At 55.4% G+C, this 24,547-nt stretch overlaps 1 protein-coding gene across 1 annotated transcript in view; it reads left to right on the top strand.

Moving 5' to 3' along the window:
* The window catches only part of GAS2L1 (growth arrest specific 2 like 1), a 39,277-nt gene extending 21,691 nt beyond the window's left edge, over window positions 1–17,586 (top strand). Inside the window, exons 2-5 of the mRNA XM_065418017.1 lie at window positions 173–280; window positions 6,028–6,124; window positions 6,798–7,230; window positions 15,927–17,586. Of these exons, the coding sequence (XP_065274089.1) occupies window positions 173–280; window positions 6,028–6,124; window positions 6,798–7,230; window positions 15,927–17,586 (2,298 nt within the window). The remainder of the gene's footprint in view (window positions 1–172; window positions 281–6,027; window positions 6,125–6,797; window positions 7,231–15,926) is intronic.
* Window positions 17,587–24,547: the final 6,961 nt, after the last annotated feature.

Here is a 24,547-nt window from a genome sequence, read left to right as displayed (position 1 = left end):
GTGCTCTTGGTGGTGTCTCTGGGTGTCACGTGCCCTGCCTCAGCTCGAGAAGGACAGGCTCTCGCTGTGTATGGCTGGGAGTCCAGTCACCTCCTGGTTCTGCTGTGGGCTGGGGGTTCATCTCCTGTATGTGGCACTGACCCTTAATATTTTAATTTCCTCCTTCTCTTAGGTGCGAGAGATTCTGGGCTGCTGTACCTGCCCCTCTCAGTTTCCCATGATCAAAGTCTCAGAGGGTAAATATAAAGTGGGAGACTCCAACGCGCTGATCTTTGTTCGAGTAAGATCCTCCATTGCCACATTTCCTTTCTAACCCGCCCCATCTTCTCCCCACACCCTGTCTCTTCTATTTCGAGCACTAGCTGTTCCCCAGCAATAATAGAATGCTGATCTCCCTCCTCTCTTCCCTAGACATTGCTACGAGAGGTTGTGGGCATGGGGGGTTCTGCTTCATTGAGAGGAAGTGTTGTCTAGTGGCCGGAGTACAGGACGGGAGCCAGGAATTCCTGAGTTCTAATCCCAGCTTTGCTTGGGCTCGCTGGGTGACCTTATAGCAAATTGCCACACCTATGAGCCCAACAGTGGGGATCCTAATGCCCAACCCCCTTCCTGGGATTGTGAGGGTTGGTAAGTATCTGCACAGCACGTAGCCGCTATCAAGTGGTCCGTATTCCTGTTCTGCTCTGGTAGCTGCTGGATTAAGGGGGATGCCAGATGACGCTTGAAGTTTTGTCTGTGTCATGGGATCTCTTAGCCTGTCGTAATTCATGTCGTGGTTCTTTGCTGGTCACGATCCCCTGTCCTGCTAACCACTTGATCTGCAGTAGCTGGAAAGATGCCATTGGTTCTACATGGCCAACAGCATCCAGGTTTATTTCCTCCCCAGTGCTGCCCCAGTATTGCCTTTTTGACTGGCACGAGAGCTTGCAGCGATGCTGAGGGTGGGTGGCCTGGGGGCAGCAGGAGAAATGTTAGCATGCTGGGGATGGGAATGGAGGAGATCACAGGGTGCAAGCCTCCAAGGGGCTGGTGCCATGCTGGCTTCTCGTGAAGAGCTCTGCTGATGCCAGCTGATGCCCATCAGAGCTGGCTGGGTTAGGGCTGTACAGACCCAAGCCTCACGATGCCAACCCAGAAGGGGCCGGCACTCTGGGAGTCCATGCCTAACGTGCCAGGAGAAAGCTGGCCACTTCTCCCCTGAGGCCAGTCCCCTTCCTGCCTCCATCTCCTCACTTCATGGGCTGAAGCGGGTAGGTGCCTTGCCCGACAGGAACATTATCACAGCTCGAGGTCACACACAGAGTCTGTAGCAGAGCTGGGAATGGGCCCTAGATGTCCTGAGTCCTTGCTCAGTGCCGGAACCACAAGAACCCAAAAGCTATGCCCGGCCTCCGCGCATGGATACAGAGCAGCAAAGGCAGGGAGGGCCTCTGGAGGGTTTGGGATTCTGGACGTAGAAATCCGCAAACCCCGTGTCCCCTCCCTATGCCTCAGTTTACCACCTATAAAATCAGGAAAGGAAATATCACTTTCTCCTGCCCCTTGTTTTGTCTGTTTAGAGAGTGTATACAAATACCCACCCTGTACTACGTGTACTTCAGATCCTAGCACAATGCACCTGCCATCTCCAAGACAGCCAAGTGCTAATGTAATACAAATAATAAATACTAATTTAGGGTTCATTAAATAACTTCTCAAACTGGTAATTTTTTAAATAAAACCCTCTTTTTGCATTATTCACGACACCTGAGATTATTAAAACTCTGAGAATATCCCAAATCTTAAATACTTCTCTCTCTTCCCCTACCCCCTTTTTTTTGCCCTTCAGTTTGGATGAGAAGAAGAGAGCGGTCAGTTTCATGTTTGTTGGTCAGTTTCCTCCTATGCATTCGCCTAGGACAGTAGTTCTCAACCAGGGGTATGTGTACCCCTGGGGTACTTAGAGGTTTTTCAGGGGGTACATCAACTCATCTAGATATTTGCCTCAACAGGCTACATAAAAAGCACTAGCAAAGTCAGTACAAACTAAAATTTCATACAATGACTTGTTTATACTGCTCTATATCTTATACACTGAAATGTAAGTGCATTTTATATTCCAATTGATTTATTTTATAATCATATGGTAAAAATGAGACTAACAATGTTTCAGTAAGAGTGGCTGTGACACTTTTGTATTTTTATGTCTGATTTTGTAAGCAAGTAGTTTTTAAGGGAGGTGAAACTTGGGGCTACACAAGACAAATCCAACTCCTGCAAGGGATATGGTACTCTGGAAAGATTGAGAACCACTGGCCTAGGCTGCCGCACAGGGCAGGGATGTATTTATGTCAAGAGTCTTCATGGAAACTTTTGAACCACCATGAAAAACTTTTCTGTTAATATGGCAGAAACCTTGATTTTGAGACCTAAAGTCCCTAGCTTGGGGTGTTGAGTCACACGGTAGCTAGATCTTCAGATGGCTACTACCTGTGAGAGTAACTCTTGTCTAGGATTTTAGCCACTGATGTATCTGCTCTGGTCCAAACCCCCATCCAGTGTAGACCTGATTTGCTTTGATGGCTAAAATCCTACTGTCAACAAGACCGCAGTTATCTCAGCTCTTTCAAAAAACTTGACAGAGAAAAGCTCTTACAGAAGGGGAAACAAAGGTACTGAGGGATTAAATAACTTGTCCAAGGTCACACAGCAGATCAGTGGCAGAGCCAGGGATAAAACGCAGGCCTCCTGACTCCGAAGTCCAGTTCCCTGTCGTCTGAAGCACACCACTTCCTATCTTTCTCTTTCCCCCCATCCCTCCTGTCTGTGTTTCCTTTCCAGTCTCTTCTGTCTCTTGATGCTGGTTCTGACTGTGTAGATCATCACTCCGTAGTACATGGGCTGAGAATGACTAGCCTTTCTTGTAGTTAAGGTACCATGTGGGCTCTCATTTCAAATGGGATTTCCATTTCCCAATCCCTGGGACTAGTTATTCGCAAACCGACTATTGAATCTCTGAGGTCGGGGCATGCCCCATCCCAGAGGGAGTGTTGAGCTATTTGGGGAGGAGTTGAAATATCTGGGCACCTGCAGGATACGGGGTTGCAAATTTCCCTGGCAGTGAAATGCCTCCCACACCCACTGACACATTTAATGGGGTCTCCTAAGAGTGGAGCCTTAGAGTTGCAGGACATAGTACAGCCAGGGGCACCGGGAGGGAGTTTCAGGGAGGAGAGCTAGGCTTTGAGTGACCCCTGGCTTTGGGTTTTGGAGAGCAGCTGGCCCTCCCATACTTGTAATGCATCCCGTGTGCTGCAGAAACAAGTCCACTTGCGTAGCGCTGGTTCATTGGGGACCCTGTTCTTCAGGGAAACAGGGTCTTTGGCCCTTAAAGCTGAACTGCAAAAGTAAAATGGGTGGTTAAAAACTTCAGATCTAGCAATTCTGCAGATTTGAAAGCTGTAGCTGCCCTTGCACTTGGACTAAGTATTTGCATCTCAAGTCCAGCAAGTCCCTATATCGGGGTTCATGTGTGCCTCCCCCAGCACTGTGGGGTTTGAAGATTGGAAGGAAGCTAATGGTGTACCAATCTGTAAAACAGAAAATGGGACAACTCTGGTAATTATAGGCCTGTCAGCCTGATGTTGAGCCCAGCCAGGTAATGGAGTGGCTGATACAGGACCTGATTAATATAGAATTGAGTTTACAGATGACACAAAAATTGGGGTAGTGGTAAATAATGATGAGGACAGGTCACTGGTTCAGAGCGAGCTGGAGTGCTTGGTAAACTTGGGTGAAAGCAAAGTATTGTAATATGGCTACCTGTAAATATATACCCCAGGAACAATGCAGGCCATACTTAGAGGATGGGGGGCTCTATGCTGGGGAGCAGTGACTATGAAAAAGGTTGTGGTGGATAATTAGCTGAATGTGAGCTCCCACTGTGAAGCTGTGGCCAAAAAGGCTAATGTGATCCTGGGATACATAAACAGGGGAACTGTGAGTAGGAGCAGACAGGTTATTTTACCTCTGTGGCTGGCAGTGGTGCGACCGCTACTGGAATCCCGTGTCCCGTCCTGTGCCCACAGTTCAAGAAGGATGTTGAAAAATTGAATAGGGGCCAGAGAAGAACCCCAAGAATGATTAAAAGATCGGAAAACCTGCCTGCTAGTGATTGAGCTCTTTGAGTCTGTCTATTAAATTTAACAAGGAGAAGGTTAAGGGGTGACTTGATGACAGACTATAAGTACCTACATGGGGAACAAATATTTAATAATGGGCTCTTCAGTCTTGCAGAGAAAGGTCTAACAATCTAATGGCTGGAAGTTGAAGCTAGAAAAATTCAGTTTGAAAATAAGGTGTAAATTTTTAAGTGAGAGTAACTAGCCATTGGAACAGTTTACCAAGAGTTGTGGTGGATTCTCCATCACTGACCAGTTTTTAAATCAAGACTGGATGTGTTTCTAAAAGCTCTGATCCAGGAATTATTTTGGGGCAGGTCTCTGGCCTGTGTAATACAGGAGGTCAGACTCAATGGTCCCTTCTGGCCTTGGAATCTATGTATATTAGCAAATTTGCAGCCTTCCTGGGACATAGGGAAGTATTATTCCCCTTTTGCAGATTGAACCTGAGGCACAGAGAGAGAAGTGACTGCCCAAGGTCATACAAGAACTCAGTGGTGGAGACCTGGGAATCGAAGACAGATCTGCTGAGTCCCAGTTTGGTGCCTTAACCACACGACCTCCTTGCTGTAGGTGGCCCTAGGTCCTGTTGCTACAAAGTAAACGTAAACGCAGGTCTCCATAGCTATGTATGGGGAGGACTAAGAAGCGCAGTCTAGTGGTGAGAGCTCAGGACTGGGAGCGAGAACCTATGGAGTTCTGTGCCAGAGCTGGGATTTGAAAACCTCTGTGGCTTTGAGCAAGTCACTCGCTCAACTTTTCACCTCATACCTCAGTTTCCCCATCTGTAGAACAAGCCTAATGCTTGGTATAGTGAATGGATGGTGGGGAGTGCCAAGCAGGGCGACTGGACTCTCCATACCCTGTATAACAGTCAGTTGCAAAGCTGCTGCTGACAGCTCAGCTGGAGCTACAACCAGTCCTCACCACAGTAACGGACTGTAATATCCCAAACAGGATGGGGATTTCAAGTGGGGAATGCACGGCAGGAAGTGAAATCTTGAGCCAAGCAGTTTCCTCCTCATCCTGAAAAAGACCAGGGGAGGATAGGTGTAGTAACACCACCATGATCAGGGACCTTTTTAATTAGGCGTTATTAAACGAGAGCTTTACTATCCAGGCAGGCTAGGTTTTGGTAGCTCTAACAATCTGTGGCTGTGATCTCATCATATTTCACAAGCTAAACAGGGTTGGGCCTGGTCAGCATGTGGATGGGTGACCTTGAAGGGAAATGCAGATGCTGCTAGAAATGGTGCTGAGGCGTCCGCATTGAACAAATGGCCTGTTATGGTGCTAGGGGTGCTAAGAGGCAGTGCAGTCTGCAGAACTCAGGAGGTTCTAGTCCCAACTCTGCTACTCTTTCACTGTGTGGCTTTTGGCAAGTGAGGGAAACTGAGGCCCCTCTGTAAAAAGGGGACGGTAATAGTGCTGTGAGGTAGGCAGGTATAATTTAGGGTTAATTAGTTAAATGATTATAAAGTGCTTTGAACATAAAACACTATAGAAATAATCACTGTAATGCCCCAGCTAAATTCTAGCTTTAGTCATTGCATAAATTCCTGCTGCAGCTTTAATTGGATACAGCATTCTTTTGCACTTCCTGTCCTGAAGTGTTATGTATGGTTGCTATGTGCTGCCAGCTTACACCCCAGAAGTGCCTGCATATGCAGTGGATGTAATGGTTCCTCTAAAGTCTGATTGGTAAAATCCCGTGTGTCACATAGTAATACTGTAAGCAGTGAGTTAGCGCCACTGCAGGCCTGCTCGGAGAGAGAGGGAGCAGTGTTGCTCAGAGACAGGCGTGGGTGTGCCAGCTGACTGAGCCACAATGACCCTGACGGGCGTTGTTTCTTTGGTGCCCTGCCAGGTGCTGAGAAGCCACGTGATGGTGCGAGTAGGTGGCGGATGGGATACCCTGGAGCACTACCTGGACAAGCACGATCCCTGCCGATGCGCATCCCTCTGTGAGTGTGTGGGGAGAGGACTCGTCCCTTCCAGCAAGTTACCAGAGGGGCTGGGGCCAGAGAGACTCCCCCACCCCATACTCACTGTGCATGCCAGTCACTTTCACTCCTTTCCCAGGGAACCTCATTTGTGGAGGAGTTTTCTTGGGACACTGCAGCAGACCCTTCTACCGCCCCGGTCCCTTTGGCTGGTTACTGCACCTTGCTCCTCCAAGCCTACAGAGGCAAGCCTGGCTGGCCCATGCTGGCCTGAGAGGAGAGGACCGTGCAGCGCTGCAATAGCGACCCCTTGTGGCTGAACATTGGCCCCCATGGCAGAGGCTCTGGCCCCACCAGTAGCACGAGCTCCTTCCCAAGGCTAGTTCCCTTTCATGCTCCCACTGTTCTCTGGGATCAGGGCTGTCTCTGGCCAAATCCTGCTACAGGTGCAGCTCTCCTCATCCGCTGGTGGCATCCATTGGCCACTTGCAGCACTGGAGGATCGAGCAGGACAAGGTGATGGGGAGGCAGCAGGAAGGCCCAGCGGGGAAGGGAACGGCTGCCTGTTAGCAGACGTCCCGAGGGAGGGTCATGGGAAACGTGAAGGGCCCATTGATCCCGGCCAGGCCCCCGTGAAGCTCTGCTGCAGTGTCTTCCCTAAGCCAACATGCTGATGACTGTGTTCCCTCTGCAGCGCATCGTCTAATGCAGACACGTGCCCTGGGCTTCTCCCCGCAGAAGATGGCATCTCCTGGCAGCTTCTCTCCCAGCCCCCGAGCTGCCAGCCCCAGCTCCCAGCGCCCCTCGGAAGGCATGAACCCCTACCGGCCAACGGAGACCCTCCGCACGGGGGATAAGCGGCTCTCAGCTGGTGGGGACTTGACCCAGGCCAAGATGGACCGGTCCAGCCATCCGGCCAGGGGGGCAGGAGATCTGTCTGTCCAATCGGACTCCTCAAGGCAGATCCCCAATGTGACATCACACGGCAGGCAGGAGAAGCTGGAAGGGCTCCCCCCAAGGGCTGGCACAGTCCCCTCATCTGGCCAGAGCTCCTCCGGTCTCTCGAGGAGCTCCACGCCACTGGCGCACCGCGACGTATCTGAGCCGCGAGCTTCAACCACTCTCAGGTAGCATGTGCCAGCGATGCCAAGTAGGAACCGCGCACTCCACCCATCTCTGCATCCTCAGGCCACCTGACTTGGCAAAACTTAGGGGATCTGGGAGAGAGGGCTCTAGGTGTGTTCATACCCAGGCAATGGAACAGGGAAATGCCTGGTAGGGAGGTGGGCAAGGCGCAGGTTATGTCCCCAGAGCACAGACATGGCTAGGGAACTTCTCTCCCCCCGTGCAATAGGGCCAGGATTCACCCCCTGCCTTGGGGGGCAGTGAGACCCACACATGGTGTGTCCTGGGACAGGGCGCTCCCCAGTTCCTGAAGGTAATAGAGTGCCACCCCCGTGTGCTGCGGGCAGACTCATACTCCCTATCTCTGTGCTCTGAGAATCCCCTGCACTGTCCTGGGGCAACTGACTCTGCCCCTCCCCAACCCTGGGGCATCAGGGGGCCTCGCTCCCAGGCTGTCCCTGGGGTGTGTCTGGGCCCCAGCCTGGCACTCTCAGGGGAGGAGCGGTGCAGCATCTCCAGTCCTTTGGGCACATTGTGCTGCCAGCCCCGGAGGAGGGGCTGCCCGGGGGCTGACATGGTGGCTGCCCAGCCACCCCGATATCCTTGGGAAGGTAGAGTAGGTAGGGCTGGGGTGGTTACTGGGGGAAGGGGGGCTCCAGGCTCCTTGTGGGTGGGCTGGCAGGAGGGCCTCTGTGTCGGGAAAACCAGCCCCCCACCCCCACCCCCAGTTCTGGTGGTGGCTGTCACGTCCTGCCCCTCCCAGAGGAAGAGGCGCTCCCTCCCCACCCAGCAGGCAGGGGCCTGCTCAGCCAGCCAGCCACTGACTCACTCCCTGGGAGCCGCTGCAGGATGGGGGAGGCGAGCAGCTGCCGGCCGCCATGGCAACCACTTCCCAAACGATAACAACTTCTCTAGGCCAAGGCCAAGCGCTCCCCGTGGGCACCTCCCAGCCCCAGATCCCCAGCCCAGGGCTGGCTGCTGGGGAAGGGAGGAGCTGTTGGCCTCTTGAAAGCAATGTCCTCCGACCCCGTGAGTCTGGGCTCTTGGCGTGACTCCGTGGGATCCCGAGGCAAGGCAGAGATGCCTAGACCCAGATTCAAACCTTCCCCTGGATGTTCGGAGCTGGGTGTTGAAGCTCCCCTGGGTGCGTTCTCTCCTCTAGCCCCCCCACGTGGCCAGCAGGAGCTGCCTGCCCCCCTTTGCTGCCCCGAGCATCATTCTCTGCTCCCCTTTTGAGCAATGAGACGCCCCCTAAACTCAGCTCTCTGCTGAACCAGGGTCATCCTCCTGCGCCCTCCACTGTCAGAAGCTGGCAACTGCAGGCCAGTTTGTCTCAAAGAGAATCCCAGGGGACTCTCCCACCGTGCCCTGCACTCTAGAGCAGCGGTTTTCAACCCAGTACTGCGCCGCGGACTGGAAGGCACTGGGTCACAGCGGCTCTGGTCAGCACTGCCGACCAGGCCGTTAAAAGTCCTGTCGGCAGTGCTGCCCGGCTAAGGCAGGCTAGTCCCTATCTGTGTGGTCCCTGCGGGGGAGATCCACGCAGAGCCGCTTGCACGCCTCCGTTTAGGAGCCAGGCCTGCTGCTGGCCGCTTCCGGGGCACAGCGTGGTCTGTGGTGCCAGGACAGGCAGGCAGCCAGCCTTAGCACCCCCACTGCCCCACTGACTGGGAGCTGCCGCAGGTAAACCCGTGCCCCACCCCCAGGCCCCAATTCCCGACCCCAAACCCAGAGCCCCTTCCTGTACCCCAAAGCCCGCATCCCTGGCCCCAGCCCAGAGCCCTGACCCCCTCCTGCACCCCAACCTCCTGCCACAGCCCAGAGCCCCCTCCTATACCCCCACCCCAGAGCCCTGACCACCTCTCGCACCCCAGCCCAGAGCCCCCTCCCACACCCTGAACCCCTCATTCCTGGCCCCACCCTGTAGCCCTCACCCCTGCACCCCAACCCTCTGCCCCAGCCCTGAGTCCCTTCCACACCCCAAACCCCTCATCCCCAGCTCCGTTGGGTCACGGGCATCAATAATTTTCTTCAACTGGGTCACCAGAAAAAAAGTTTGAAAACCACTGCTCTAGAGGACCTGCCATCCTGTCAGAGTGGGCACAAAGCCATGGCAGTGTATCCAGGGCTGGTGCAAGGAAGTTTCGCACCCTAGGCAAAACTTCCACCTTGCGCCCCCCGCCCCTCCAGCCCTGCGGCAGCTCTCTGCCCCCCCCACCCCTCCGCGGCAGTTTCCCCCCCCCGCCCTGAGACGCCCTCCCCCATGGCAGCTCCCCCCTCGGGGAGCTGTGCGGCAGCTCCCCACCCCAGCTCACCTCTGCTCCGCCTCCTCCCCGAGCACGCCGCCCCCGCTCTAATTCTCCTCCCCTCCCAGGCTTGCGGCGCCAAACAGCTGATTGGCGCCGCAAGCCTGGGAGGCGGGAGAAGTGGAGCAGCAACGGCGCGCTCGGGGAGGGGGTGCAGGAATGATGTAAAAAAAAAATTGGGGGCACCGCTTTTTGGTGCCCCCAAATCTTGGTGCCCTAGGCAACCACCTAGTTTGCCTAAATGGTAGCACCGGCCCTGAGTGTATCTTGGATTCCCAGGGCATGGGGATAGTTGGACCAGGGGCCGAGTCCACCACCTCTGCGTGGCCCCCTCTCTTGTGAGGTTTGGGGTTTCTCTCCAAGGCCTAGTTCCGGGAGTCAGCATGTGAGGGGAGAATCTCGGCTTTCGCTTGACAGTAAAACCAAATTTCTAGTCCCCCTGGTGGCAGAGAAGCTGAAAAACGTGACCCCTAACGGCTTAGCAGCAGAAGACAAAGGAAGAGCCCAGACACGTTCTCTCGGGCTCTGAAGTCACACAATGCTAAATTTCCCAGTGGTCTGGGGCCTGGCTCATCGTTCTGGAGTGCTGGGCTCTGGCTGCCCACTGGTGAATCCAGCCCCTGGGGCCACGGGACCCCCATGGCAGGGCTTCCACAATCCTGGGCCCACAGTGAGTTTATAGTATCATGGCACCAAGTGCTGCTCCTCCCCACCAGCCAGGAGCTCACTTGCATTGTAGATCTATTCTTAGTTCTCGTTATCAGCTTTGCTCAGGATCAGCCTGCTGGGGGGTGTGTGTGTGTGTGTGTGTGATATTTATCCAGCCATATAGTTACGCACAAATGACTCATCCATACCATGCAATCTGGGATGTTATGTTAGAGATCACTACCGCCAAGGTATTTGTATTAAATAGCACCTAGCCGAGAGGGGACTCCATCGAAGTAGGCGTTCTTGAAATGTGTTTTCCATTTTCTTGGTGCTAGAAACTTTCTCCAACTCAGACTTCCTCTTGGGCAGAATTTTTTTTTTTTCCAGCTCAAAGGTGAACATTTCTGGAAAGCTTGAGCACAGCTATTGTTGAAGGAGTTATTTGAGCGTGGGATAAAAATACTTCACGTGCCATTCAGAACTGTTGCAGTGGTGTGCCTAAAAAATAGCTGGAGCAAATGCCTTAAAACTTGGCTTGTTTGGTAGCCTCCTTCAGGTTTACAAAGCAAGCCAGGTTTGGAGGAGGTGGATTAAGTCGGAGCTCAAGTGCCCACAGGAAAAAAATAGTGGGTGCTCAACACCCAGGAGCAAGTGCTTGAGTGTGGAATATGATGAATTCTGTGTTGCTAACAACGTCTACCCTTAGGGCAGGGAGTTTCTTTCTAAACAGAGGAAGGGTGATTAAGATAGCAAAAGGCTTGTCATTAAATTAAGCATGGGTAGATGAACCTGAAAGCATTGCCAGGCACTCCAGTTAAAAGCTAGGAAACAAAGGGTAGGAATAAATGATCCATTTTCAGAATGGAGAGCGGTGTTCCCAGTGGCTTTTACTGGGCCCAGTCCTATTCAACATCTTCATAAATGATCTGCAAAAAGGGGTAAACAGTGAGGTGGCAAAGTCTGCAGATGATACAAAATTACTCCGGATAGTTAAGTCCAAAAGAGACTCTGAAGATTTACAAATGGATCTCACAAAACTGGGTGACTTGGCAACAAAATGGCAGACAAAATTCAATGTTAAATGCAAAGTAATGCACATTGGAAAACGTAATCCCAACTATACATACAAAATGATGGTGCCTAAATTAGCTGTTACCCATCAAGAAAGAGATCTTGGAGTCATTTGCAGTACTCTGGAAGCACTGTGTTTCCAGAGTACTGCAAATTCATAAGAATCCTTCTCTCTGTGCCTGTATGATCCTAAACTGCAGAATGCTCATTCACCAGCTTCAGAAGACTTAAAAATTATCTCCAATCATCAATAGGACAGACACAACTGAATATGTAGCTGTCCTTAACGTGCATCAAGACAATACCAGGGAGAGCTGGCTGTATTTTAAAGAATCCTTATTGAGGATGCAGGAACAAACCATCCCGATGTGTAGAAAGAATAGTAAATATGGCAGGCGACCAGCTTGGCTTAACAGTGAAATCCTTGCTGATCTTAAACACAAAAAAGAAGCTTACAAGAAGTGGAAGGTTGGACAAATGACCAGGGAGGAGTATAAAAATATTGCTCAGGCATGCAGGAGTGAAATCAGGAAGGCCAAATCACACTTGGAGTTGCAGCTAGCAAGAGATGTTAAGAGTAACAAGAAGGGTTTCTTCAGGTATGTTAGCAACAAGAAGAAAGTCAAGGAAAGTGTGGGCCCCTTACTGAATGAGGGAGGCAACCTAGTGACAGAGGATGTGGAAAAAGCTAATGTACTCAATACTTTTTTTGCCTCTGTCTTCACAAACAAGGTCAGCTCCCAGACTGCTGCACTGGGCAGCACAGTATGGGGAGGAGGTGACCAGCCCTCCGTGGAGAAAGAAGTGGTTCGGGACTATTTAGAAAAACTGGACGAGCACAAGTCCATGGGGCCGGATGCACTGCATCCAAGGGTGCTAAAGGAGTTGGCGGATGTGATTGCAGAGCCATTGGCCATTATCTTTGAAAACTCATGGCGATCGGGGGAGGTCCCGGATGACTGGAAAAAGGCTAATGTAGTGCCCATTTTTTAAAAAGGGAGGAAGGAGGATCCGGGGAAATACAGGCCAGTCAGCCTCACCTCAGTCCCTGAAAAAATCATGGAGCAGGTCCTCAAGGAATCAATTCTGAAGCACTTAGAGGAGAGGAAAGTGATCAGGAACAGTCAGCATGGATTCACCAAGGGCAAGTCATGCCTGACTAACCTAATTGCCTTCTATGAGGAGATAACTGGGTCTGTGGATGAGGGGAAAGCAGTGGATGTGTTATTCCTTGACTTTAGCAAATCTTTTGATATGGTCTCCCACCGGCAAGTTAAAGAATTATGGATTGGATGAATGGAATATAAGGTGGATAGAAAGCTGGCTAGATCGTCAGGCTCAACGGGTAGCGATCAATGGCTCCATATCTAGTTGGCAGCCAGTTTCAAGCGGAGTGCCCCAAGGGTTGGTCCTGGGGCCAGTTTTGTTCAATATCTTCATTAATGATCTGGAGGATGGCGTGGAGTGCACTCTCAGCAAGTTTGCAGATGACACTAAACTGGGAGGAGTGGTAGATATGCTGGAGGGTAGAGATAGGATACAGAGGGACCTAGACAAATTAGAGGATTGGGCCAAAAGAAACTTGATGAGCTTCAACAAGGATAAGTGCAGAGTCCTGCACTTAGGACGGAAGAATCCCATGCACTGCTACAGATTAGGGACCGAATGGCTAGGCAGCAGTTCTGCAGAAAAGGACCTAGGGGTTACAGTCGACGAGAAGCTGGATATGAGTCAACAGTGTGCCCTTGTTGCCAAGAAGGCTAATGGCATATTGCGCTGTATAAGTAGGGGCATTGCCAGCAGATCGAGGGACGTGATCCTTCCCCTCTATTCAACATTGGTGAGGCCCCATCTGGAGTACTGTGTCCAGTTTTGGGCCCCACACTACAAGAAGGATGTGGAAAAATTGGAAAGAGTCCAGCGGAGGGCAACAAAAATGATTAGGGGGCTGGAGCACATGACTTATGAGGAGAGGCTGGGGGAACTGGGATTGATTAGTCTGCAGAAGAGAAGAATGAGGGGGAATTTGATAGCTGCTTTCAACTACCTGAAAGGGGCTTCCAAAGAGGATGGATCTAGACTGTTCTCAGTGGGAGGAGATGACAGAACAAGGAGCAATGGTCTCAAGTTGCAGTGGGGGAAGTTTAGGTTGGATATTAGGAAAAACTTTTTCACTTGGAGGGTGGTGAAGCACTGGAATGGGTTACCTAGGGAGGTGGTGGAATCTCCTTCCTTAGAGGTTTTTAAGGTCAGGCTTGACAAAGCCCTGGCTGGGATGATTTAGTTGGGGGTTGGTCCTGCTTTGAGCAGGGGGTTGGACTAGATGATCTCCTGAGGTCCCTTCCAACCCTGATATTCTATGATTCTATGAACTAGATGTGAATAAGATTGCTGACAGTTTCATCCAGAAAGCTACAGTGAGACAAAGTCTTTAAACTGGGAGGTTAGTGAAGACAGCTTGTGATTGCAATGATTTTAATATACTGTAATTCATGCTAATGTAATGATGTAGTTTATAACAATTGAATAATTATTAAATAGTAAAGATACCAATGACAGACCCATTCAATAACAAGAATATGAAAGAAGTGTATAAATATGCTGAAAATAACCTCCCCCCGAAAGTGGCAGAGTGCCCCACCCCCCAACACACACACCTCTTCCAAAGCACCCGCCGGCAGACCCAAACGTCAGCGCCTGTAGATCTGTAGTTATCCATGTGCAGGTTTTTCGCCTTCCTCTGCAGCGTGGGGCCTGGGTCACTTGCAGGTTTAAACTCGTGTCAATGGAGAATTCTCTGTCACCTGGAGTCTTTAAATCAGGATTTGAGGGTCTGTTACAGCAGTGGGTGGGTGGGGTTCTGTGGCCTGTGATGTGCAGGGGGTCAGACTACATGATCACGGTGGCCTTAAAGTCTATAAGTCTGTCTGGGGAGCAGTGTGGTCCCATGGACAGGATGCTGGGCTGGGACTGGGTTCTACTCCTGGCTCTCACTGACCTGTGGGATGACCTTGGCTGAGTCATATCCCCTCTCCGTGCCTCAGTTTCCCTTCTCACCGTTGTCTATTTGGATTGTAAGCTCTTTGGGGCAGGACCTGCCTCACGTAGATGTTGGTACAGCACCTAGCGCAATGATCCTGATCTTGGTTGGGTGCTGATGGAACAGTAAAGTTTTAAAGCTGCTTAGAGGCATTTGTTAGTGACAAAAGCCCAAAATGCCCCAAGCCTGCACATGGAGGTTGTATGTCCTGCTAGTTGAACAGATCAGAAAGGGGCGGTGGGGGATTCAGCGTTAAGATGGAGGAACTGGAAGTCAGGAAAGCACAGTGGCGAAGGCTTTGCCCCAGGACGTTTAGCTGTGTTATGTTACATTATTTGTATTCTTGTGTTAAATCTGGGTAGGAAATGAAATGTGCCCCATTTAACGTAGCAGGGGAAAGCCTCAGGTTGGAATGTGGAGCACTTGATCTCTGCATCCAGGTGAACTGGGCTGCCTTGGAATGGACAGAGGGGTCTGTAAGATGCGGCTGGTCCCAGTTGGGAGGGATCAGCGGAGAATGGGCTGTTGTTATTCCAGGGCCTGTCTCTCTCTCTCTCCTGAGAACAAAGTGCTCCGCGGGGCAGTTTGGTAGCCCAGGAAGGAGAGGCTGGGCTCTGTGCTGCCAGCTTGGGAACTGCAGAGGGGAAAAGCTCCGGCAGATGGATCTGAAAGCGGATTTTGCTGTGGAGGCGGAGGCTGCCCTCCGGTGGGCTGGATGGGGAATGGTGCCGCTATTTGCACTGGGAACATAAGGTGTTATCTGTGCTAAAGCGCTTACGCCGCTTGTTCAGCTTGTGTGAGCTGGGGCATGACGCAGCAGCAGCCTCCACGCCAGCTCTGCGGCCAGGCCCGATTCTGGTCTCGGGCCAACTCGAGCCCGGCGTGCTGCATTGCCTTCGGCAGGGCGAGCCCTGCGAGCCGAGACTCCCACACGGAGGGTTTAGAGCAGGGGAGACCAACCTGAGCCTGAGAAGGAGCCAGAATTTACCAATGTACATTGCCAAAGAGCCACCGTAATACGTTAGCAACTCCCCCACCCCTTGCTCCCAGAGCCTCCCCCTCCCCACGATCAGCTCTTCCATGGCATGCAGGAGGCTGGGGGGGGAATGGGGGAGGAGCGAGGGCACGGCAGGCTCGGTGGGGGGAGGGGGTGGGAAGGGGTGGAATGGGGGCAGGGCCTGTGGCAGAGCCGGGGGTGAGCAGTGAGCACCCCCCAGCACACTGGAAAGTCGGTGCCTGTAGCTCCAGCCCCGGAGTCGGTGCCTAGACAAGGAGCCGCGTGTTAACTTCTGAAGAGCCGCATGCGGCTCCGGCACCCCAGGTTGGCCACCCCTGGTCTAGAGGGATGTTACAAGGGTTTAGTTTGGAGCTGGGGCCTGGGTCAGAATGCCACATCCCAGCTGCGGGGAGGGGACGTTGTATCTCAGCCATGCAGGTGCCGTACCCCTCCTGAGGTGCCACCAGACCGGTGCTGGGGCCTGAACAGCTGCCCTGCCCTGGCAGCCCATGCAGTGCAGCAATGGCCCCTGATGGGCAGTGAAATGTATTGTCTCCAGCAGTCTCTCTCTCTCTCCCTCCCCCCCCCCTGGCCGCAGATGGCGCTGACGTCCTTTCCTTCTTCTCGTTCCAGGCTTCGAGACCAGCTGCCCCCCAGAGCCAGACGCCTCTCCGGAGACAGCGACTCCTCCGCATCATCCACGCAGAGTGGCACCCTAGGCAGGAGGTGCGGCGAGGATGGTGCCTTGCGAACCACGCACAGGAAGGAGGTGGGGAAGCACATGCCCGAATGGGCCCCCAAGAGTCAGCCTTCAAGCCGTAGCCAGTCACGGGAGCGCGGGGCCTTCTTGGGACCGAGACCGTCGGTGGGGGCCAGGAAGGCAGAGCCAGAGGAGCGGAGCCGGCCTCGCCTGGTGAACGGGCCTGGCAGGCCCAGCCCCAGAGCGCGGAGCCAGGGGAGAGGTGGCGGGGAGCCAGTGCTGCTCATCAGCCGAGGAAAGGACGGGCAGCACTCCTGGGCACGGGCCAACGAGGTGAAGGAGAACGGCCTAAACTCTGGCCGAGCTACCCCCAGGACCAAGAGCCCGACTCGCGGGCACCTCCCTCGGGTGGGCTCCAGGAGCCCTGCCCCCACCGGTCGCAGAGCATCCCTTCCTGCCAACAAACTGGCAGAGCCCTCGGTCCGGGCACCTCCGCAGATGCTGGGGTCTGTGAGGCAGTGGCAGGCGGGCGAGACTGAGCCAAGGGTCCCTGTGAGGGAGCGGCTCTCTGGGGACACCCTCCAGGCCAGGCAGCTGTCTGAGAGCTTCAACCAGGAGCTGGAGGAGCTGGCACAGAGCTTCCGGACCCCTCTGCGCCTGGACCCGAGCCAGGAGCAGCAGCTGTACCGGTGCCTGGAGGAAGAGTTCCTGGCCAACTCCCAGATGATCGAGCTGGCCGGGGATGATGGGGAGCCCCTGGGCTGCGCCCACGATCCAGGGCAGCTCCAGCAGACCACGCCAGACCCAGGGGCCATTGACTCTGCCTACTGCTCCTCCAGCTCCTCCTCCTCCTCGCTAAACTTCTTCAGCAAGCACGGCTTCCAGGCAGACTTTGGTGAGCGGTCCAAAGACGACCCCAAGAGGAACCCTGCATCCCAGCGCCCATGGGCCTCCAATTGTAGCACAGGCCCCACTGAGCTCCAGAATGGCTCTGGCTGGGACTCCCAAATGGCCCTGGAGCCGGCCACATGCTGGAGGAAGCCGGCTCTCTCAAGTTCCTCAGATGAAAGTAACTACTACACAGCCTTGAATGACCTCCAGGAGGTGGCCGAGGGAGTAGAGGTCTCAGGTCCGGGCATGGATGTGGCCTGGACCATCTTGGAGCTTGCGGGCTCTGACACAGACTTGGGACCCTCGGCCCCAGATGAGCTGATGAAGACCGAGGAGGACTCCGTGGAGGGGCCTTTTGGTGAGACGTCCCTAGATGGAATGCCGGATGTACTCCAGACACAGGAGGTGGTGCTGAGGCAAAAGAAGTCCCTGAAGAAACCAGGCCGAGTGCCTTCCATCTACAAGCTGAAGCTGCGGCCCAAGGCCAAGCCACGTGTAGACACTCAGCCAGATAAGAAGCCCTCCAAGATACCCACGCCGCTCAGCTACAAGACGTCCGGCGCCTCACCCAAGGGGAGCCCTCCCAAGCGCCCAGCTGAGCACAAGCCCTGGAGAGCCTTTCACAGCGTTTTCTCCTCCTTCATGGAGCCGCCGCAGGGCCAGATGGAGCCAGGAGGGCCAGACGAGGACGCCTGGGCGTGATGGGCTGGTACCACTTGTACAAGATGGAGGGACCGGCCTGTAGCATTCCCCACTGCTGCTCCCAGATCCCCATGTCCCGCCCTGCTGCCTTGGATGTGCTGCCGTGGTGGCCCTGGCCTTGCTGCTGCTGCTGCTGTGATGGGGTGGGCGGCCAGATGCCCCAGAGTTTTTTTTATTTTTCAAGGTATCTCTGGATGGAGCTTCCGTTTGCAGGGCCAGAGCCGAGGCTCAGAGGAGGGCTGGGAAGCTGGGTGGCTTTGATTTAACTTGAGATCTTAGGGGGACGTTCCTGAGCCTTGGATTCCTGGGTGTCTTAGACCTTCCTTGGTTTCAGACCAGAAGTGTTCTGGGGGTCTGGGATTGAACACCTTCAGATGTCCTCTGGGCCTTCTGACCCCCAAAGCGCTTGGATCTCCAGCTCAAGGCACCCCATCGTTCTGCACTGAAACCCAAGAGGCTCGGTGGCCATTCTTCAGGGCTGTGATCGCTGGGGGGGAGAGCATAGTGGATGGGGCACACCTCCTCTGAGCAGTAGCAGAGAGGGACCGAGCTGCACAGCAGTCTCCCCGAGGGGAAGGCAGTGGAGTTGGACTTTATTTTTAGTTATGTTTTTTTTTTTTTTATTGACTCTGGGTTTGGGGTGGGCGGGGGGAGGGAGGGTTAGCGAATCGTATTGCACATCTTTTCGGCAGCACCTGCCGGCCTCCAGTAAGCTGGGGCTCCCAGCATTAATTGACCCTGACGTACTGTATGTTTGTTAATAACATCTGTATTTATAGATAATATATTGAGTGTCCGTGTACATATAAATACTCTGCATAGACTGCTGCTTCCCTCGATGTCTGGCCTCAACCCTAGGAACGTAGAGCTGGACAATAAAAATAATGAACCAAACCCCCCTGTCCTGTCTGGCCTGGTTTGTATATTGCCAGGGTGGGGGCAGGGCGCCGGAAGAACTGTCCCTAGGTCAACCCCAAAGGTGTAATCTAGGCAGGCTTCGGCCATGCCCCAAATCTACCCCTCCCCCCCCCCCCCCAGCTCTGTGCCCTCCCCATCAAACTGTCCTGGCATCAGTGCCGTGGGGGGAGGGGGCATACTCCATCCAGAGGGAGCTGGAAGCTTTGGGGGAAATCCCCCACGTCATTCCTCCATCCCCTCCAGGTGCTGTTCCACCTTCTCCTCCTCCCAGGGGCTGTGTCCCTGCCAGGGGGAAGCTGGCTGCTCCCAGTGCTCAGAGCAACGCTCTCTGCTGGCCAGAGGGGAGAACTACAGTAAAAAGTAAAGCGATGGAGCAGGGAGAGGGGATTTACTTGCTGGGATAGAGGCCAGCATCTCAGGAGCGTCCTGCCTGACGTGGGCCAATTGCCCAGCATGTCACAAGCTGCTGCTCCTGACCCACCCCAGCTTTCTGCCTCCCTGAGTCCTGCCTTGGCAGTCCTAGGTCGAGAGGGGATTTTTAAAATGTAGACCTGCAAGGGGCTGGGGGCAGCGGGCACCGGGCACTGTTCAGTGGGTCAAGGTCCTTCCACCACGCTCCTGTGCTAGGAAAGGTGTGTTGTGGATGCTACTATTAAGCCAGTGATCCAACTGCTGCTCCAAGCGCTGGAGTGTGGAACGAGTCCCCTGGGGGTGGGAGGGAGCCGGGGGCCAGCTAAGATGACCCTTCTTACATGGCCATGGGAACACAAGTTCCATGGGTCAGGTCCTGCTGTGCCCTTCCAGAGAGGGGAGAACACCTGGGCCTGACTATCAGAATAGCTGCCCTCATCTTCAATAAGGTGAGGGGGAGACCCCAAGAGCCAAGCCCCAACCCCAGCTGCACTTTGGTGCTGCTGCCTGGCCCCTTCTGTATCTGATGCACCCAGGCTGGAGGGCAGGGCTTGGACACCCCTCCCCCCCCCACACACACACACTCTCTCTCTCTCCAAACACAAGCGCTATTGTCCCAGCAGGTAGCTCACAGGGAGGGATGGGGGGGGTGGGCAGTTTGCACTATTAAGAAAGCTTCCTTGGTGCTGTCCCTTGGGGCGTGCACACCTAGAGCAGCAGTTGCTGTTGTCAAGGGATGGGGAGTGCAGTATCCAAGGGGGAGCCATGCTTGCTGCCCCAGCTGTTTTGACCATGAGAAGCTAGTTCTGCCTGTGCTAATGTTTAAAAGGGCAAGAGGAGCGAGGGAATCCTTGTGACTAACATCCTGGCTTCTGTAATGACTCCCAAACACCATGCCTCCTACCCCAGCCCCTGTCTTTTCTCCCAGGGATGGGGCTTCAGCCTGTGCCCTCCCTTCCCCCCATCCAATCCATCCCATTTTAGGAGCATTTTCCTGATAAGCCAACTAAATTTTCCACCAGCTGGTGATGCTATCTCCTCACCCCCACTACCCTATTTTGAACCAGAGTCATCCTTAAACAGGAGCTATTAACAAACACTACAGCCCTCCCCCACCCCCAATCTAATAGGCTTCCACCTTACTCAATTCCCAGTTTTGTCTCCTTTGTTAACCAGGGTGCACACAGCCTGTGTCCAGCACACAGACAGCTAGTGGCTGAAGAGTATATTGCAAACCAACATCTCATTACCTCCCCAAAGCAAGAGGGGATGCCCTGGACCTCATTTCCGGTTTTGGAAGCCAGGCCCTGGAAATTGGGGGGTGTCCATGCCCAAACCCCATTTGGCTCAGTGCCAGGTGTAGGTATCAGGCAGTGCTATGAAGTGAGGTAACCAGCGGGCCCCCGAACAACAGCCCTCCCCCCAGCGTATACCGCAAGTCAAGAAGGACAAACACACCCAGCTCCTGGAGCCGTTTGCCTGTGTGTGATTCTCCCCTCCCTCTCTCCAAGTGCAGCAGTGTGGCTCCCGGGAGAGGAGCAGCGCATGAGACTAGCCCTTAGGAGGAGTGAGGGCCTGACCACAGGGGCTGGTTGTCCAGCCTGATGGAGGGAGGGGCTATGGGGGCTTGCACGCCCTGCCATCAGGGCCGGCTCCAGGCACCAGCGCAGCAAGCAGGTGCTTGGGGCGGCCAACGGAAAGGGGCGGCACGTCCGGCTCTTCGGCGGCAGGTCCCTCTGTCCCTCTCGGAGGGAAGGACCGGCCGCCGAAGTGCCACCGATCGCAGCTTTTTTTCTTTTTCTTTCGCCGCTCGGGGCGGCAAAAACGCTGGCGCCGGCCCCGCCTCCAATGGGAATATTGGGGAGTGGGGCTGAACCTGCGAGAGTGGAGGATCTGGACCAGTTGCTGCATTGCCCAGAATCGGGCTGGGGAGCATGATCAGGCCAAGGCTGGGAGCAGCTACTCCTGGGGAGAACGAGAGATGCTTTCCCCACTCCCTGCCCCACCCCGGTCTCAGTAGTCCCCCGCCTATCTATGACCTGCCGCCTGGCCCCAAGGCCTCGTGACCCTGCCCCCCCCCCCCGCCCCCAGCCAGGCTCTCCTGTGGCCCATGCTTAGTGCAGTACATTTGGTTTCACACGCCTCCCCTCCCCCACCCCTTCAGTCACCTCTGCCCTCAGCACCACCCCAAACTGAGCCACAGGCAGGGGAGCCCACCCCTTCCCGGCCACAGTCTGCCCTGCTGTTGAAACCAATCTCAAGACCCGTCCCCATGCCCGCATCTAGCATCAGGATTTGTTGTTAGCCCCTTAAAAAGCTAACCACCGAGGACGTGTGGGGGTAACCAACCAAGGTATTTATTAAACCATCAACCGTTCTAAGCACAGGGACCCAGCTGACTAGGACCACAGGGAAAGCCAGGACCCCCCAACAGGTAGTAAGCAAAGGCCCGGCCATGTGCTGACTGTGCCTGAGGGCAAGGGCCCCCCAGGATGGGCCCCGGGTAAGAGGCTGGCGGATCAGTGGCTCACGACCCTGTCGAGCTCTGAGGCCCCTCGCGACGCCAGGACGGCTCGGGCCTCAGCCAGGTAGGTGGAACCCACAGCTCCGGCGGGACCTCCGGGTCAGGTGCTGCCCGCTCGGCCCCAGCGATGACTCGGCTTGTGCGCCCCCGGCAGCGTCGTGTGTGTGTGGGGGGGGGGTTGTCCAAGTGGCAGCTGGTGACACTCTGCGTGCGAGTGAGACTCACCCTCCCGCAGCCAGGCGCACACGCGCGGTGCTCAGCGTACGCTTCTGGGAGCTGAGATGGCTGCTGTGCTCGCCAATGGCTGCAGCAGCAGCACCTCCAGACTCTGCCACTCCCAAGGGCAGCCCCTTCCCTCGGCTGTTACTGGGCAGATCACAGGTCACATGGTCCCGCCTTTCGGGACCATGAGGAGGGGGAAGAAGGGCAGCCAAGATGGATTCCCAGTTGTTAGATGCGCCATCTTGACAAGATGTTAAGCACCAAAGTTTTCCCCGTACACCGCCCCCTCCCCTGCGCCCTGGGACCAGGGCCGGCTCCAGGCACCAGGCAACCAAGCTGGTGCTTGGGGCGGCACCTGGAGGGGGGCGGCGCGGCGCTCGGGCTGCCGGGGAGAGCGGGGCCACAGCCGGGCTCGCCGCCCACCCCCCGGCGCTCTGGCCGCCCTCCCCCCCGCGCCCTCCCCCCGGCTGCCGGGGGGAGAGCCGAGCCCCCGCCGGGGCTCACCGCCCTCTCGCCGCCCTGCCCCCGGCGCTCTGGCCGCCGGGGGGAGAGCCGAGCCCCCGCCGGGGCTCACTGCCCTCCTCCCAGGGCTCCGGCCGCCCTCCCCTCTGGCGCCCTCCCCCCGGCCGCCGGGGGGAGAGCGGAGCCCCCGCCGGGGCTCGCCACCCTCGCCCCGGGGCTCGCCGCCCCCCCGGGCTCCGCCCCCCCCCCGCAAGGGGGGGGGGGCGCGGCGGAGGCTTTTTTGCCTGGGGCGGCAAAAAAGCCAGAGCCGGCCCTGCCTGGGACTGAACCGCTTTCTGTCAGGCCAGCACCTCACAGCCAGCAGCACCTGCTCTGGCGGCTTTGGCATCTAGCCCACCTGGGGTGAAAGCTGTGGCTGCCCGGCGGAGGCCTCAGTGCCCTGCCTCAGCCCAGCCTGGCTTTGCACCAGAGTTGATGTCTGGCAGCGCTTTGGGCTCATTCAGGATAATGGGGGCTCTCAAAGTGGGCGTGTTTGTTACTGGGTCTATTGCGTGGGTGGGCAGAGTGTGCCACGGTCCCTTCCCCTGCCCTGTGTGCCAGCCTGCCCTGCTTTAGCGGGCTCAGGGCTGAAAAATGCACCATTAGGAACCACGTGGCACCCGTGGCTGGGCTCCAGCTGTTGTGACCTCACACATGGGCTCCCCCTGCTGGCTATGCCAAGCATGCCTGCAGCCCGGGGATTAGGGGTGTGGTGCCAGAGAGCAGGTGCTGCAGGTGGGTGGGGGGACAGCAGAGTGCATTCAGTGAGCTAGGCCATGACATCCACCATTGCCTTGGCCCATCGCATTAACAGCAGCGCAGGCACCTGCTGCCCAGCCCCACACCTGGCAGCTGTTTGGCCAAGCAGTTGTGGCAATGTCCCATATACAGTGTGAGCCAGCCCCTCCACCTCCCCCCCCGCCCAGTGCCCACCTGCATCATGTCAGGGATTCCTGCCTTCCTCCCGTCAGCACACCCTGCTGCTTGGCCACAAGTGCTCTGGCTGTGGGGCACCCACACCAAAACACCCCAACGCCCCCCAAAGCCCTTACCAGGCTGGGCTCCTGTGGTGGGGCACATGGCAGGCTGAGTGTGCCTCCCCGTGCCACAGCTTCAGAAGCACCCGCTTAGCCATCCCTTCGCTGAGCGGGGGCGCCGCATGGCGGGGTAGGCCTAGCCCCCGGGGCGCTTTTACCTGAGTGGGGCATGGGAGGTCTGCAGCAGAGCGTTGCTGCTCCCAGCTTGTGCCCCCGGGGCTGGGAGTCAGGGTGTTGTTTACGAACAGCTAAGAAAGGGCTGGCAATTAAATTAAGGAGCTGAAAGTCCTTAGATGAGCCTGCAAAACAGGAATGGGCAGGGCGGGGGGGGGGGGGGGGGGAGGGGTTTGAAGCCAGACTGCAGGGGCCTCAGCGGTTACAGTCAGCAAAGAGGGGGATTGGGGGGAGGTAGGTGAAAAGAAGGGGCCAAACTGAAGGGAAGAGCTAGCATGTGGCCCCCTCACATTAGTAGCTGAGCACATCACAACGGCTACCCATTGCTGGGGGAGCAGTGCTGTTCTCCCCAGTGTACAGCTGGGTCACTGAGAAACTTAGAACCAGATTTTCAAAGGTATTTAGGCACTTAGTAGGATTTTCAAAAGTACCAGGAAGGTTCGGTGTGTTGTAACCTCCACTTAGGATGACCAGACAGCAAGTGTGAAAAATCGGGACAGGGGTGGGGGGTAATAGGCACCTATATAAGAAAAAGACCCCAAAATTGGGACTGTCCCTATAAAATTGGGACATCTGGTCACCCTACCTCCACTAGATGCCTGGTTGGGTGCTAAAAAGCTTTAAAACTCTGTTCTTAAGGCACTGCCCTGAGGTCATACAGGAGGTCAGGGGGGGAGTAGAACCCCCCCAAACAGCCAGGTGTGCCCCCCCCCCATGCTCCACCCCCAGCCTCTCATTCTGCTTCCCGCTCAGTGTGGCTCCAGGCCCTGGCTGGGGCTGGGGAGCACTAGCCTGGGGCGGAGGCTGGCAGCTGCAATGGGGGGGGGGGGGGCCGCTGGACTCCGAGGGAGAGGGGGCCTCAGGCAGAAGGGGTGGGGCTAGCCTCCCCCAGCCATCGTTCACACGCTGCCCATGCTCCCTAGCCACTAGCCCAGCCTCTCGCTCTGTTGCATGCTGCACAAAGAGTGGATTCTGATAGATGAGCAGGTCTCTGAGTCCCAGGCAGTGGGGAACGATGTCATGGTTGACAGCATGAAAATCAGCCCAGAGGTCTGGGAGGCTGAAGAAAGCAAAAGACAGAGTCAGATGAGAGGCGAGCACTACCCCCCAGGGTGGCCGGTTCTGCCCCAGGCTGGCTTGTACAGCAATGCCTGCTATGCAGTTTTAGATTTTA

The sequence above is a fragment of the Emys orbicularis genome, chromosome 16, assembly GCF_028017835.1.
Source record: "Emys orbicularis isolate rEmyOrb1 chromosome 16, rEmyOrb1.hap1, whole genome shotgun sequence".
Taxonomy (NCBI): Eukaryota; Metazoa; Chordata; order Testudines; family Emydidae; genus Emys; species Emys orbicularis.
Note: the sequence above shows the minus strand (reverse complement) of the source record. Positions and strands in the feature narration are given on the sequence as shown.